Below are 16,328 nucleotides of genomic sequence, written 5' to 3'. Positions count from 1 at the left end.
CTGTATCGCCTACACTGGCCTTGAACTCGCAGTCTCTCCGCCTCAGCCTCTTTCAGTCGCAGCCCCGCTTGTGTCTGGAAAGGAGTTTAGTATGCATTTTAAATGATGTTTGCATCGAGAATTGCTTGCTCTACATGGGATAAAACCGGACTCACTGAACATAGCGGACAATGAGGACTGCTGAGAAGTCAAGAACAGTGGCACTGGGTTTTGATCCTACTGCACATACTGGCTTTGTGGGAGCCTAGGCTGTTTGGATGCTCACCTTACTAGACCTGGAAGGAGGTGGGAGGTCCTTGGACTTCCCACAGGGCAGGGAACCCGGTCTGCTCTTGGGCTAATGAGAGAGGGGGAGTTGATTGGGGGAGGGGGAGGGATATGGGAGGCGGTGGTGGGGAAGAGACAGAAATCTTTAATAAATAAATAAATAATAATAAAAAAAGAGAGAATTGCTTGCTCTAGTGACAGAGCTCCACGATTTTGCTGACTTAGAAATAGGTTTCCCAGTGACAGGGAGACTCCTCACAGATGACTCAGACCCAGGGATCCATAGCAGCTGTGGCTTACTGAAGTGTGTCCCCAGCTGGCACAAGCCACCCTTTAAAATAGACTGTCCCCCTCACGTTAGAAAAACCCAGCGCCGGAATGCTGCACCGCGCATCCACCATTGTGGTAGCCTCATCTGAGTTCAGGGCGTTGGGCAGGGAATACTGACAGACTTCCTGGTTGTGCTCTTTCTAACCATGGAGCCAGGGAAGGATGGGCAAACAGGACCGGGGAGAGACCACAGAATGACATGATGAGGGAAGCAAGTGACGTTCAGGAAGAGCTGTGTTGTGCTTTCCAGGGCGCTCGCTCTGACGACAGTGACCAGCTCTTGTTAGTGCTGACCCACTCCTGCTTCCCACATCTCTACTGAGAGAGACACATTAGCCAGCAGCTTTTGTGGAAGGGAAAGCGGCCAGGCAGCCATAGAATGGATGATCCAGAGAGGCCAGGAGTAGCGCTCCTAGGGTCTTTCCTTGGGGGTACCCTGGTGTCACATCGCCATCCCAGCTGTACTTGGCACCCTTCTGTTTCATCCGGAGTTCCGGTGTCAGAGGTACTGTTTCCTCCCACTCCCGGCTGCTTGCTCAGGTGTTTCCTCTGGGAGACCTGCAGAGCTATGTGGGTAGATGTCCCCTGGACACTTTTGCTCATGGACACACGACCTTATGGAACACTGGGTCCTGCTCATCTTGCTCCTGGATTTGGGAAGTCATAGATTAGCAAATGCCAGGTTGGGGGCAAGGAGGGTCTCTAAGCATGTCCTTGTGTGGGAATAAAAAACAAGGTTTCTGAGTACCCTGAAGGGGAACACACCGAGAGCTTGAGCATTTATCAGGTAGAACGGTGGAAGTGTCTTTGTGGAACAGCAGAGGTCTCTGAACTTGAGGGGGAAGGCCTCTTTGTGTGTGAGATAGAATCTCACTGTGGCCCTGTTTGACCTGGAACACTCTATGTAGACCAGGCTAACCTTGAACCCTTAGGGATCTGCCTGCCTCTGCTTCCTGAGTGCTGGGATTAAAGACCTGTACTACCACACCCATCTGAAAAAATCTTTACATTTATTCGAAGTTATTTATTTACTTACCTACTTGTGTGTTGCTGTGTTTGCGCGCGCACGCGAGTGTGCATTCCCACTCAGGCGCCTGCATGGCAACATGCAGAGGTGGAAGGACAGCTTGTGAGAGTGTGTTCTTCCTTCCCTCCTGTGGGTCCCGGGGAGCAAACTCAGACTGTTAGGCTTGGTGTGGCAATTGTGTTTACCCGCCAACCCATCCATCTCCCTGCCCAGGCTTATGCTGTGAACACTTGTTTCCAAAGGTGTCTCTTTTCAAGACTGGAAGCTTTAGGAGGCAGGGCTCTGTGGAGGAAGGCCAGTAGGGGCAGGCCTTTGGAGTTAGACCTGCTTCCGGCTCTGGCCTGTTCTTGCTGCTTTCTGCTCCTCAGCCTCGTGAACTGCTTCTGCCCCCTGTCCCCATCACCAAGGACGGAGCTGCTTACACATCGTGCTCCACCCATCATTGACTTCCCAGCCACAGTGTATTGCAGACCTCTGTCAGACGTGGCAGTGACTGATACCCCAGGTTTCCCTGAGATCTACTGAGTCAGGGCCTCTGATTGCCATGAACTCAGCCACACCAGAGCAGAGGTGTGGTCCTCAGGAGATGAGAGCCTTGGCTAGACATCACTGCGACAGAAGAGGGGAACAGGTGTCTGTATTCCTTCGTCTCCATCCTCTTTGACACATGGCAAGGCCTGGCATGGTTACCTGGGACGAGTAGTTTTCCATTCAGAATTGCCCTCCTGTGAAAGGCTTGAGCCTCTAGCCATTTGACTTACCTAGAGCGAGGATGTGGAAGATGGTGGCTTCCTCTGAGGCATTTCTCACTGTTTCCCTCACATTGGCAAAGTCCCCTGGTTGGCTCTAGGTGGCACCTGGAGTAACCTTGTTCTTGGCCAAGACTCCAGCTGTGTATGGCCCTAGGACATATGCCCATTTGGCTGCCAACTCCCAGAGCTCCTCCTAGGTCATGTGACACCAGTTCTGAGCCCCTCCCCAGCTTCAGGGTGTGTCCAGCCATGATGCCCAGCAATGCTGTCCATCGCTTCAGGATTGACTTGTGAGATATACTAGCCTACTGGCTGCTGCTGGCCTTCAGCCCAGAGGCCACATGGGGAGGTGACTGGTCAGGGGTGCACTTTGAGTTGATGAGTAAGTGCTGAAGCTCATGGGTCCACCCAGGGGTGCTGTGACCACAGCTGTTTCTAAGAATTCAGGAACTCACAGGTCCTCAGAACTGGTCTCCCTGGCCCTATGGTTTGGGCCCTTGCCTTCGTGCACTTGTCTGGAGGAGGGAAATATAAAGTCCCATACAAGTGAGGAACCTTTAGAACAGTAAGATTCCATGATGCCCATTTGAAGAAAGGCCTTTAAGAGTAAAGAAACTCAACCAGGCATGATGCTCAGACCTGTGATTCCAATCTTTAGGAGACTGAGGCAGGAAAATTATGAGTTCTGGTCTGACCTGATCTATGTAATAAGATCCTGTCTCAGAAAACCAAAAACTAGGGAATTAGGTGAATTTATTGACTCCTTGGTATCTGCCACATTTGTTTAGAATTATTAAAGATGAAATAAGAAAGCCATGCAGAGAGGTATGGGTTTGTAATTCTGGTGCTAGGGAGGCAGTCAGAGAGATCATATAACTGTCCTCAAAGTAAGATAGGGGCTGAGGAGATGGTCCAGCATGAGGACCTAAATTCAATCCCCAGGATCCCTATTGGAAAAAAAAAAAAAGCCAGTTACGGAGGCATGTGCCTGTCATCCCAGTGCTGGGAAGGCAGAAATAGGAGGATCCCATCACTTGCTGGCCAGACTGCCTACCTTGTTTGACAAGTTACAAGCTCCTGAGAAGTTCTGTTTAAAAGCAAGCAGGCAAACAAACAAACAACCCCCCAAAACTAACAAGGTAGGACCAATGAGATGCTCAGTGGGTAAAGGTTCTTGTTACCATGCCTGATGACCTGAGTTGGATCTCTGGGGCCCACGTGAAGAAGGAGAAAACTTGCTTCACAAAGCCAGAGTCCTGATCTCCACGTTTGTGTGCATGTACACATGCATACACACGTACACATCACACCACCAAAATACATAAACAAGTAAATAAATAAAAAGTGATATGGACACCCTGTTTCTTCGAAAAACAAACAAAACAAAACAAAGCATGCGTCTTATCACATTACACAAGGCTTCCTATTAAATCCAACATGCCCATTACAGCGTTCATTTCCATCCCACCCATGAGCTGTGAGTCCCCTGGGGCCTTTCCTGTAATGAATGATGACCTGTGTGCACTTCTTCACAAACCAGGAACCATATCTGGTTCACAGGACTTGTAAACTGCAAGCCCGTGGTATTGAGCAACACGCCGTCTCTCCTGCCAGATGCTCTTTCCACCATACCCTGGAGCGTCATCTGCAGTGTCTGCACACTGAGTCCGAGCTCCCTTTGGGAGGGCTGGTGCAGAGTGCGTGTCCTTGTCCCATAGCAGACGACAGAGGAGGAGGGAGGCATGAGATTGCTGCTGAAGCTGTGAGCTGCTGGCTTTGCTGGTCTCCATGGCGTACGCTGCTGCAATGGCTGCTGCACGGCCTTACCTGTCCAGGCTCCTGCATGCTTCCTGGTGAACTTGGGCACACATCCATCCACTGCCACCCAGAACGAAAGCCTCACCTGTCATTCCTAGTCCCAGGCTGGAAGCTCATTGAGCCTAGGCGGAACCAAGGAAGGCGACCTGGGAAGTAGGGGGCAGGGAGCGGGGAGGTTGCTGCATTGGCACTGATATTGACAGACAGGTTAGACAGGTGGGGGCTAGGAGGGGCACATCTGAGAGGGTAATGCTCTTTTCTCAAAATGACAGGATTTCTGTCAGCTGTTTGTGTCTCTTGTGGGACAGCCTGACATGGAACCTCAGGGCTTTCTGGGAGCCCTGGGAAATAAAGGGGAGAGGCTACCTTCAGCTCAGCTGCTTTCTGCAACACCAGAACTTCTAGAATGTCCCCAGGGAATTGGATCCTCTGCCACCACCCAGCCCTGGATTTGGGGAACGCTTTGTGGGGAGCATCATTTTGGACCTTATTTTCTTCTTTTCGATCTGGTTCCATGGTTCTTCAGTGAGGACAAATTGAGTATCTGGCATTCTTTACAGATTGGGGGCAGGGTGAGGCAAGGCAAGACAGGGCAGGGGTGGGGCTTCAGCCCCACCTGCTGGGCACCTGTCTCTTGCTGGGCTGGCCAGCTGGGCTCTGCAGCGGGTAGAGCAGCCTCATTGCCTGGCGCTGCGGCTGGCCAGCCTCCATCCTGCAGCCCTGGCCCCCTGCGGGCTGCAGACGCGCAGGCAGCCTTCTGGAAGGAAGGGCAGAGCTCAGAGCTCAACCACCAGCTCCCGGTAAGGTGTGCTTCGCAGCCATTCCCGGCCCCCTTCTGGCTTTTGTCTGGTTTTGTTTGTGATGGCTGGAAGAAAGGATGCTACAAACAGGGACAAAGCTGCAAATAGGGGACTCAGCAGAGGGCTCAGGAAAGAAAGCGCCAGGATCAGCTGGGAACAGAGAACTGGGTCCCCAGGGTTCCATCCATCCTGCTGGGAGCTTTCCCAGCAGTGGTACTTTAGAGAACATTTCCTGTATTTGAAAGCATGAGGTTTTTAAAGTGTTTTGTGGAGTGTAATGCTATTTCCCAGCAGCGTGTGCATGTGAATGTCTGTATGTGTGCAGAGCTGGGAGCACACACACCTGTGATTATGTTTTTGTACCTTCATCTTGCACATGGGAGTGTGAAGTTCAGGATTTTTGTGCATGTGTGTTTGTGGCTACATGAATATGTGTATTTTATGGTGCTTGTGTGTTCCATTTGTTTATGCATGTGTGTTTGTGTGTGCATATATATTTGTGTACATTTTACATGCACTTATTTGTGTATGTGCATTTATACATTTATGTGCATATGTATATTTGGATGCATGTATATTTGCATTCTCTTGTGCCTAAATGAGTGTTCATATGTATGCACCAACTCTGGCCTGTCAGGTCATGTGGCCTCCGGAAGGTGGCAGCCATGCTGTGGACAGAAGCAGGTGACTGGCAGCTTGACCAGTTCTACCTGGTAAAGTGACCGACTGGTTCCATCACTTCTAACCAGAATACCCTATCCCCAAAGAGTTTACCCTGACCCACATATGAGCTTGGAAGGACAGGGCAGGGGTGTCAGGGACAAGGCTCTGTGGTGGTGACATGCTGATCTGGGATGAGCAATGCTGTGTTGGGGGATTTGTTTTGTAGGTTTGGTGATGGGGGCCATAGTACAGGCTAAGGTATGTCATGGTCGCCTCTGAGCCACAAAGTGTGGAAAACTGGCCTACCTGCTCTGAGACTGCCTGTTGGGGCAGGCCTTCCTGGGACTTCTGCATCATCAAGGCAATGCCTAAACTTTCAAAGGACATGGGCATTGGCCAGAGACCTTAGACCCATCTCCAGACCTTTTGTGACAGAGCAGTGACAGGTGTCCACGTGACTCAGTGAGATTCATAGTCTGGACAATCTGAGAATGAGTCGTGCTGAGATTTCTGACTACTTTGCTTCCACTCTTTCTGTTCCAGGGATAAACGCCCAGGCCCGGAGGCTACAGCGTATCCGCGCCAAGGGAACGCCAGCCCTCACCTCTGAGGCTACCCAACACTCCCCACCGACCCAACTGCGCCGTACAGTCAGCGAGACCAGCCTAAGTCCAGGACCCACACTAGCTGACGCGACCCAGGATCCGGAGGAGCCCACCCCTGATAGCATGCGGTACTCACTGTACCAATGCCCGCACCTGCTGCTGTTACAGGGCTACAGTCAGCAGCATGTGAGCCACTCCTAGTTCCCAGTAGGTCAGGCCTCACCCTGCCTCCAGCAGAGGCAGCTGTGGGAGAGATGGGAGGTGGGGTGCAAGGCCGTTTGCTGCCTGTGTCCTCTGTCCAGGCCCCAGCAGGGAACAGCCACACAAGGGTGCTCACTGAACTCATCCCTCCTTGGGTCTCTGTGCTAGACCACTTTCCGACTTCTGTCTCAGGCCTTTGGGACAGGGATATGTGGTGTGATGTGTATGTGTGCATGCGCGCGTGTGTGTGTGTGAGAGGGGGGGGGGAGGGAGGGAGGGAAGGAGGGAGGGAGGGAGGGAGAGAGAGAGAGAGAGAGAGAGAAAGAAAGAGAAGGGCGGGCCTGTCCTTGGCCAGGTGACAGTGGGAACTGATTGTGACTTGGTAACTGTGCTGTCCTAGCTGCTTGTTCTCATCCCCCTCCCCTCCTTTTTTGAGACAATGTCTTTCTATGTAGCCCAGGCTGGTATGAAACTCACTGTCACCCAAGCAGGCCTTGAATGTGATCCTTCTGCTTCAGCTTCCTTTCCAAATGCAGAGGCGATTGGCCTGTGCCAGCAGACCCAGTTCCCAGAGCCATTTCTTACTTCTTTATCTGATTCCCAAGAAGCCGGCTTTGGTGACATCCTGTCGTCACTTACGTTTTCTTTAGTTCTCTGTACTTTTCACAGCATTCTGGGTTCCTGGGCTCAGTCTCAAGAGATGCCCCATGCTGAGCTGAGAACCGAGGCACAGGGTCTACTACTACACTGCTTTCTTTTGGGGTGACTTGGGGAGTTTGGCAGCCCTCAGCTTGTGGCTGTCAGCCCTTGTCTCTTGATGGGTCTCTTTTGTGTAGAGAAGCCATGTCCTCTGGGATAGACTGGGGTGGCCAGGGAAGGGTTGCCAAGGTGACAGGTTACTGGTGACTTGGGGTGGGTGGCAGCCTATGAGTCCTGGGAACAGAACCTAGGAAGATGTGGCTGGTGGAACAGGGACACTGCTGTGCTGGTGCTGCCACGACTAACGTCATTCCTGTCCTAAGTCATCTGTCTGCTCTTTAGGATAGCCTGGTGTATGTGCTCAGCCGGGAGCGGCACACAGTGGGCCAGCGCACACCCTCCAGCAAACCCAGCATCAGCCTGTCTGCCCCAGACATCCTGCCCCTGCACTGCACAATTCGCCGCCACCAGTCCACAGAAGGTGGACAGGCAGGGGCCAGGCTGGTGCTGGAGCCCATCGCAGGGGCGTCGGTTTCAGTCAACTTCTCCGAAGTGGGAAGGAATCCTGTGGTGCTACAACACGGCGACCTGCTCTCCCTGGGTCTCTACTACCTGCTGCTGTTCAAGGACCCTGGGCAGGCGCAGCCGCTGCCTGCCTGTGCCATTGCCCGCCTTGGGGCCGCACCACAGAGCTGTAGGATGTGTGGTGCGGTACTCAGATCCCGTGGGGTCCCTTCCTTGCCTCCTGCTGTGGTCCGGCGGCGGTCACTGCTCCTGGAGTTTGAGCCCGACATGGAGGACACACTGCTGCAGAGGATCATGACGCTGACTGAGCCTGGTGGTGATGACTACAAGCTGACACCTGCCTTCCTCCTCTGCCTCTGCATCCAGCACTCTGCCACTCGCTTCCAGCCCGGTACCTTCAGGCATCTCCTGCTCAAGATCTCCAAGATGGTCCGAGACACCGTCTGGGTGCGTGGGGGTGATAGCTTGTGTCTTGACTGGTGCTACTAGATGGCTGGGCTCCGCCTGCCAGAGTCGAAGGCCTGCCACTACTCTGATGTCGCCACAGTGATGTCAGACTGGGAGAGCGCTGGCCTGTCCATCTGTACCTCCATACTGGGCAGGCCACCAGGCTGGGCATTGTAGGCCTCAGGGTAGAATTTTGCCTTCAGAGTGAGTCTGAATCAGAGCCCTGCCAGACTACTATCCACAGGCTCAGTGCCCCGTGTTTTCCACCAGGTCAGTTTGGTGTGAGGAGCAGGACAGTCAGCTGTTGGCACATTCCCTCCAGGTCAACCTGGGCCAGTAGACTGGGGGCGGGACAGGAGGGCCGTGCAGAATTCCTCACTGTGGAGCCAGTCCTGTATATTTCACGGGGGTACTTAGCAGTATCCATGGCCTCTCCCACTACAAGCGGTTCCCTCCCTGCTCCCCCCCCCCCACTCTTCATAAAAGCCCAGCAGTGCCACCTGTTGGACGGGTCAAGTAAAAGCACTGGAACAGGCTGCTTGGTGCCATCCAAGGTATCAGCAGCTTTGCAGCTCCTGCCCTGAAGGTGACCTGACTCCCAGGCACCAAACGTGTCTCTGTTGCTCAGGGTTGTTAGAGGCTTTCACGAATCTTGACTTTGTTCCTCCAGGAGCATCTCTGTAGTCTCAGGACTCAGGGCTAGAGAGGTGTGGATCCAGGGGTCAGTCTAGTTAAAACAGCCTCAGCCTCAGTGAGAGTTCTGTCTCTAGGTAAATAAGTAAATAAGGTAGAGTGTGACGGAGGAACACACACACACACACACACACATACACACACACACACACACGAGAATACACTGTAATATAACAGGAAGCATAACTAGACAGTTCATTTTGTTTTTAGAGTGTTTGTCCCATCGCTCCTAGTATTTAAATGTCTGGTTGGGTGAAATGGAGACTGTTCTGTTTCTGTCACAAGAGGTATGTGGGTCACATGCAGGAAGAGGGAGCAGAATTGGTGGGAAAGGTTTATAGAGTGGAAAAAGCTTAGCTAAGAGGGAATAGCAGAGTCTCGGTGTCTCCGGCCGCCTGCTGAGTTTTTCAAGGAGATAGAGTAATGTGTATTGAGGAGTGGCTTCTCTTTCCCTGTGTGTGTGTGTGGTGTGTATGGGTATGGGTGCCTGTTCCATGGTGCAGGTCTGAAGGTCAGAGAGGGTCAGAGGACAACCCATGAAATTAGTTCTCCCTTTCTATCTTTTCAATAGAATTTGTTGAGGAGAATTAAAAGTTTATGAAACCACTAGGTAGGGGTTAATATTTGTTATGAGACGAATTTCTCTCATTAAAGAATGGAAATATAGGGATTTTATGTAATACAGTTTTTTAGAAATAGGGGCCCTAGGGTTGGAGAGATGGCTCAGCACTTAAGAGCACTTGCTGCTCCTGTAGAGGACCCACACCAGACAGTTCACAACTGCCTGGAAATTCAGTTTCTGGAGATCTGATGGCCTCTCACTGCCTCCAAGGGCACTGCACACATGTGCTGCACATATATGCAGATAATCAGATGCACACACACAGAGAGACTTAAAAATAATTAAGGATTAAAAAGAAATAGGTTCATGCATAGTGGCGCATACCTTTAATTCAAGCATTTGGGAGGCAGAGGCAGGCAGATCTCTGTGAGTTCAAGGCCATCCTGGTCTACATATTGAGTTCTAGGGCAGCCAGGGATACATAGAGAGACCTGGTCTCAAAAAGAAAGAAAGAAAAGAAACAAGAAATAGGGGTCCATAATCTAGAAAACAAGAACTACCTTAAATTTTTTAAAAAGTTACTGTTGTTAGCTTATGTGCTTGTTTGAGACAGTCTCCCAGCCCAGACTGGCCTTGAACTCTTCCTTCTTCTGCCCCATCTCCCAGGTGGAGTGCTCAGTTTGCAGGTGTGTGTTTCTCTGCCCGCTCCTGTCTCTGGTAATATCTTCAGTGCTGGGAGAGCTGAAGTCATCACCTGCCCAAGCCTGCATCACTGCCAGATTTCAGGGTTCTGTAGGGAAACCCCCACTACCAGGTCTGGCTGCCATAGCTCAGAAAAGTGGTTCCGGTAGTCCTTTTAACATTAAATAAACTCGGAAGGATGTTCCAGTGTGTAGTGGCTCTCTGATCCCGGAAGGCAGCCCTTAACTACATGGTTGCTGTAGTCAAGAGTACCACTTCACAGCAGGGCTTGTGCAGCCCACCTGCAGCTCTAAGATCCCTGCAGCAACCCTCCCCTTCTTCACCTTTGTGTGTGTTCTGGAGAGAGAACTCAGGGACTCTGTGGCAAGCGCGTGTCCCACTGAGCCATCCCGCAGGCTCGGAATGATGTGTATCTGAGTTTTTCCCTGTGCTATCCTGTTTTTCTCACATTTCATTTTGTCTTTCTTTTTTTCCTTTATAGGAGAAAACCAAAGAGCTAGCGGAAAAGCAGGCGCAACTGTAAGTGTGACCTAGTTATCGTCCTCTCTCTTGCAGCATCGAGTTCCCTGCAGGCTCCTTGGGCTGAACTCCAGACTTCAGCCACTCAGCCACTGCCCTCCCATTCATTTCCCCTAACCACCCTGGGAAGCTGTGAGGAAAATTTCCTAGGTAGGCCTGGTGGTGCAGGCACGTGACAACTGTGCTATTTAGGAGCTGAGGCAAGAGGATTGCAAGCTCAAGGCTTGCCTGGGCTACATGGTGAGTACTAGCCCAGCTTGGACAGCTAAGACCCTGTCTCAAATAATAAAGTAAAAACAGGGCAGAGGACATAGTTTAGTGGTAGAGCTCCTGCCTAGGATCTCCTATTGAGGGTTGGAAGTGTAGCTCAGCAGTAGAACTCCTGCCTGGGCTCTCCTGTTGAGGGCTCGGGGTGTAGCTAAGTGGTAGAGCTCCTGCCTAGAATCCCACGGTGAGTTGAAGAAGTGACTTAGCATAGATAACCTGCCTAGCACCAGGGAGAACCAGGGTTCAATCATCAGTACTAAAACAACAGCAAACACTCCACCATAGGTGTACCTGGTGCTCAGTGGTAGAACAGTTGCCTAGCAACACACACACAAGCACATTAAATTACCCAGATCATTTTTAACAAGAGGGGAGTCTTCCCACAACTGATTCCCTAAAGCACCCTAGCCCAGCGTCCATGGAAAGCACATCTGGACACTTGCAGCACTGGTGGACCTGGTGGATCATTCTGGATAATCTGTCACCAGCATGCTGCCCTGCTGGAATTGAAGCCTTCATGAGATGCCCTCTCTGGGCGAATTGTCAGGGTAGCAGTGGCATGTCTGCACAGTGTATACAACGAGGGAGTCTGGGAACTTCAGCCTTGGCTCTTCCAGCATGCTAGTACTGAAAAATAATGCCCAGGGCTGGGGAGATGTCTTAGTGGGTAGAGTGCTTGCTTGGCATGCAGGAAACCATGGGTTCCATCTTCAGCACCCCCAGAAACCAGGAGTGGGGGTGTCCACTTGTAATCATGGCACTCAGAAGTAAAGGCAGGCAGAATCAGAAGTTCAAGGTCACCGTTGGTGCATAGTGAATTTAAGGTCAGCCTGAAATACATGAGGCCCTGTTTTTAAAAGAAAAAGGCCCCAGACGGTATCTGTGACATGTATAAGTGTTTGCACACATGACTGTAGCCTATGAAGCCATGCTCTCATGCTAACGCTCAGGCTGAGCTGAAAAGATGGTCTCAGAACTCAGGGCACTTAGGGAGGGGACTGGAATTGGGAGGCCAAGGGCTCCCCCTGCTGGTATCATGTTCCTATTTCAGAATCAGAGGCATGCCGTTGTTAATGGGTGTTTCAGGGTTGTCCAATGACCTCTTTGTACAGTAGGATCAAAGGATGTACAGAGGGAGGATAGATGACCGGGGTCCTGCCATTCTCAATGACCACCAGATGGAGATGAGCCAGATAAGGCCACTGACTGGGAGTGGGAGTCAGGACCCCTGCTGCAGCTGCATGGGGAGACCAAGTGCTGCTTCCTGGCCTATCAGGGCTCTATGCAAACTAGCTGGAGGCAGCACTGATTCCAAAGGATGATTGACAGCGTGGTAGGGCTCAGAAGAGTTGTAGAGGTATTGGTCCTGTTCAGTTGGGGTGAAGGGCTTTGTCTCGGGACAGCCAGGCTTGAGGAAATTGAGGCAGTGTGGATATGATGGCAAACTGCTAAACATTCCTGCTGCACCTGGAAGTGCAGGTCAGACTAGAACCTTCCATCCCAGGACCTATCTGCCTGGGTGGCCTAGGGCCTTGGCTTGACTGGGCTGAAAGAAGTGTAGCATGGGGTGGACCCTGCTTCCCCACTGATAGGAAAAGCCAAGGCCTTCCCTTTAGCTTTACTGTTTCTGCTGTATTTCCAGAAATTCAGTCCCTCAGGCATGCTCATGGCTTTCTTTTCAAATTCCTTTTTTTCTTTTGAAAATACTGAATCACTACAAGAACACAGAGCGGTGTGAACACGGAAGTCAGTCCCATGAACTCACATCTGGGCTTAGCCTGGCCACAGGCTGCCAGATCTCCATCTCTCTCCTGTGTCTGAGAATTAGCGTTCCTCTGCTCTGTGGACGTGGGGTCTGCGTCCCAGCTCTCCTCACCTGGAACTGCCCTCTTCCGGACCATGTCCTTCACATCACTGTGACAGAATAGCAGACAGAGCAGCTTAGGGGAGGGAAAGTGCCTTTTGGCTCGTGGTTTCCACTGAGGGCTAGCCCTGCACCCCCACGCTGTGGTGAAGCAGCCTCCTAGCAGTAGGGAGGGGAGGAACAGCCGCTCACCTTGGGGCAGCCAGGAAGCAGGGGAGAGAAGAGCCTGTGCCAGCAGGCTTCCTCCTCCCCTCCCACTTTGTTCTGTAATGGTCCCCAGTGTGTGGAGTAGTGACACCCACATTCAGGGAGGGCCTCCACCCCATCTCATTGATCCCAGCCCTTGGATTTCTGAGTTAGGAGCTCACTGTTCAGCCCAATCTAATTTAGAACTCATCGTCTAGCCCAGAACTCAAGAGTATCCTAGCTCTGCCTCCTAAGTGCTGGGATCATAGGTGTGTGTCACTGCGCCTGACTCTACCCAACCTGCTTATCTGTGTTAAAGGACTCTTGTTGTTTCCGTGTACTGTGCCAAGCGTCCTTTTAAAAATACACTTTCCTTTGTAATTGGGTTTTAGAAACTCCCCTTGTGGTTTCAGAGTTCCTCAAAAACATTACCATCTTAGGTAGGAAGATGAACCAGCTGGTCAAGTACTTGCCTGAAGCATGAGAACTCGAGGTCAGTGTTTGATGCACAGCACTTGCTGAAAAAAAAACAAACAACAACAAAAAAAGCCAAACATGGGAGCATGCTTGTAGTCCCAGCACTGGACATGGAGAAGCAGGCCAGTCAGCCATCCTCCTCAGTGAGCCTTGGATCAACGAGAGATCCCTTCCCTAAAACAAAATGGGCAATGCTCCCAAGGAACATTCCCGCAGATGGATCTCTGAAACACACACCCACACACACCATACTCATAGCCCACACATAACACATATACATACACACCACACTGTAGACACACTACACTCCCCCATGCCATACTCATATCCCATACATAACATACACATACACACCACACCACAAACACACTACACCCCCCCATGCCATACTCGTATCGCATACATAACACACACACACACACACACACACTACAGGCACACTACACACCCCATACCATACTCATATCCCATACATAACACACACATATACACCACAGACACACTACACACACACACACCATACTCATAGCACACACATAACACACACATATACACCACAGACACACTACACACACACACACCATACTCATAGCACACACATAACACACATACACGCTGCACCGCAAACACACTACACACCGCCATGCCATACTTATATACCATACATAACACACACATACACACCACAGGCACACTACACACCCCCACACCATACTCATTCCACACAACACACACACATCATACCACAAACACTAAATACTCCCACACCAAACTCATATCACATGCACGTGCACACACGCACAGAAGAGCAGATGGACACATTTCTGACCCCAAGTCCAAGAGGTGGGTCACCACACAGCTGCGGACAGTCACCCCAGGATGACATCAGCCAGGGAGGGAAACAGTCCCTGCTGAGGGAGGGGAATCAGAAATAATGATTAGAGGGAAAAACACAAACACTGGTAAAAGAAAGAACAAGGCTAAGTCAAGATAAACACAGATCAGAAATGCAAATCACAGCACAAGTGCCTTGGGAAATAGTAGGGCCGGGACTGGAGCAAAACAAGTCAGAAAGTGAGAGGCAGGGAGGCCAAGGCAGAGAAAGAAATGTTAGTATTTGTCAGTGGGGAAGCTGGGGGAGTGTGGGGTGTGGGAGTTGTGGAGGGATGGGGTATGTGGGAGGTGTAGGGTGTACGTGGTGTGTGGTGTGGGGATGTGTGGGAAGTGTAGGGAGCATGTGTGAGCGTGTGTATGTTTGTGATGTACATGTGTGTTGGGGGCAGGGTGCATGCACCTGCAGAGGCCAAAGGAGGCCATGTCCTTCTCTAGCACTCTGCCTTATTCCCTTGAGATAGTGTCTTTCTCTGAGCCTGGAACTCACTAATGTGTCTAGGCTGCTGGCCAGCAAGAGCTCCCAGGATCCTCCGTGCTTAGAGAGGCTGCCTTGGAGTGTGTTGTTGCTGCCTGGGCTCTCTAGCAGTGAGATATATGCGGGTCTACTTGGCAGTGTGGGGCTGCCCACCCCTTTGAGTCCCTGGGGGAAATTGAGGAAGGCAGAGAATTTTGAAAACCAAATGGAGTTGGGGTCCGGAGAGTTCAATGAATGCTCTTCTGACTGTGTGCAGCTCTTGTACATGCCGGTGTCTAAGTCGGGCGGGTGGGGAACCAGCAGGCCCTCCATACTCGTATCCCATACATAACACACACACACCACAGACACACTACACACCCCCATGCCATACTCATATTCCACACAACACACACACATCATACCACAAACACACTAAATACTCCCACACCATACTCATATCACACACACGCACATGCACACACGTAGTTGGGCAGGCTACGCTGGGAGGCCGCGGCTGCTTAGTAGCTAACACAGGAGAGATGGTCACCAGCCGCTTCTCCCCCCACCCAGGCGCAGGACAGAGAGGTCACCGTTGTTTGTGGACTAAAGTGAAATTAATGGCTGGGTAGAGCCTGGGACAGCAGGGGAGAGTTTGACAGCCCTGGGACAGCAGGACAAAGGCCAGACCCTCCCCTGTGACTCCCTCACATCACCCCATTTAGGCCCCAGATGTTTCCATGGGCGTGGCCCTTTCCTCAGCGCTCCAGGCATGTGGAAACATCAAATGCCAGGCGCTTGACTCCACAGTCATCAGCTTTGATCTTCTCCAGGCACAGGCTGGGTTAGGGAGCTCCGTGTCTGCTCCTAGGCCTACATATCTGGATGCCCTACGAGAGGTGGAAAAGCAGCCCCTCAGAACTCCCCCAGTGAGGGACACCGAGGCCACCAGGGAGAGATTCTTGGACTTTTCCTCATATGAAACCAGCCTAAGGCAGATCTTGGGGTGATCCTTCTGAGGGAGTGTGCATGACTGTAGAGGCACATACCAAGTGGGGTGTTCAGCAAATATGGGCAGATCTTGGGGTGATCCTTCTGAGGGAGTGTGCATGGCTGCAGATACCTAGGTGGGATGGTCAGCAGATAAGGCTGTAGAGGCTTACGGGAGAATCTACCATCCTAAGCCTTAGGGACCCAGGGCGGTGCATTTGAGGAGGAGAGGAATTGTGCAAGGCATGGTAGTGCCAGCATTTGGAAAGCTGAGGCAGGAAGTTCACTGGTTCAAGGCCAGCCTAGACTACATGGCAAAATTCTGTCTAAATAAATAAATAAAAGCAATGCATGCATGTTGACATTTTAGTGAATTGTGAAGGCCCTAAGGGTAGCCCCAAAGTCACAGGGGTCCCAAGAGTCTGGTTAGGACAATAAAAAGTAGATGCAAGTCACACTGAAGGATTGATACCCACACACCTCTTAGGACTGGTGTGTGACACTGAGCGGGGAGATGGTTTGAGGTGCCCCAGTTGTGAGAGCCAGTAAAGGTCTAGTCTAGAAGGACATCAAGGGAAACAGGTGC

The 16,328-nt window shown here is 51.4% G+C and overlaps 1 protein-coding gene across 1 annotated transcript in view; it reads left to right on the top strand.

Annotated features, from left to right (window-relative positions):
• The window catches only part of LOC121464708 (ras-associating and dilute domain-containing protein-like), a 72,038-nt gene that overhangs the window by 38,091 nt on the left and 17,619 nt on the right, over positions 1-16,328 (top strand). The window contains exons 3-5 of the mRNA XM_041677736.1: positions 6,201-6,448; positions 7,505-8,134; positions 10,573-10,610. Of these exons, the coding sequence (XP_041533670.1) occupies positions 6,201-6,448; positions 7,505-8,134; positions 10,573-10,610 (916 nt within the window). The remainder of the gene's footprint in view (positions 1-6,200; positions 6,449-7,504; positions 8,135-10,572; positions 10,611-16,328) is intronic.

This window comes from Microtus oregoni, unplaced genomic scaffold (genome assembly GCF_018167655.1).
Source record: "Microtus oregoni isolate MIOR12 unplaced genomic scaffold, Mior012 000029F_ref0000214, whole genome shotgun sequence".
Classification (NCBI taxonomy): Eukaryota; Metazoa; Chordata; class Mammalia; order Rodentia; family Cricetidae; genus Microtus; species Microtus oregoni.
This window is presented reverse-complemented; position numbering and strand designations above follow the sequence as displayed.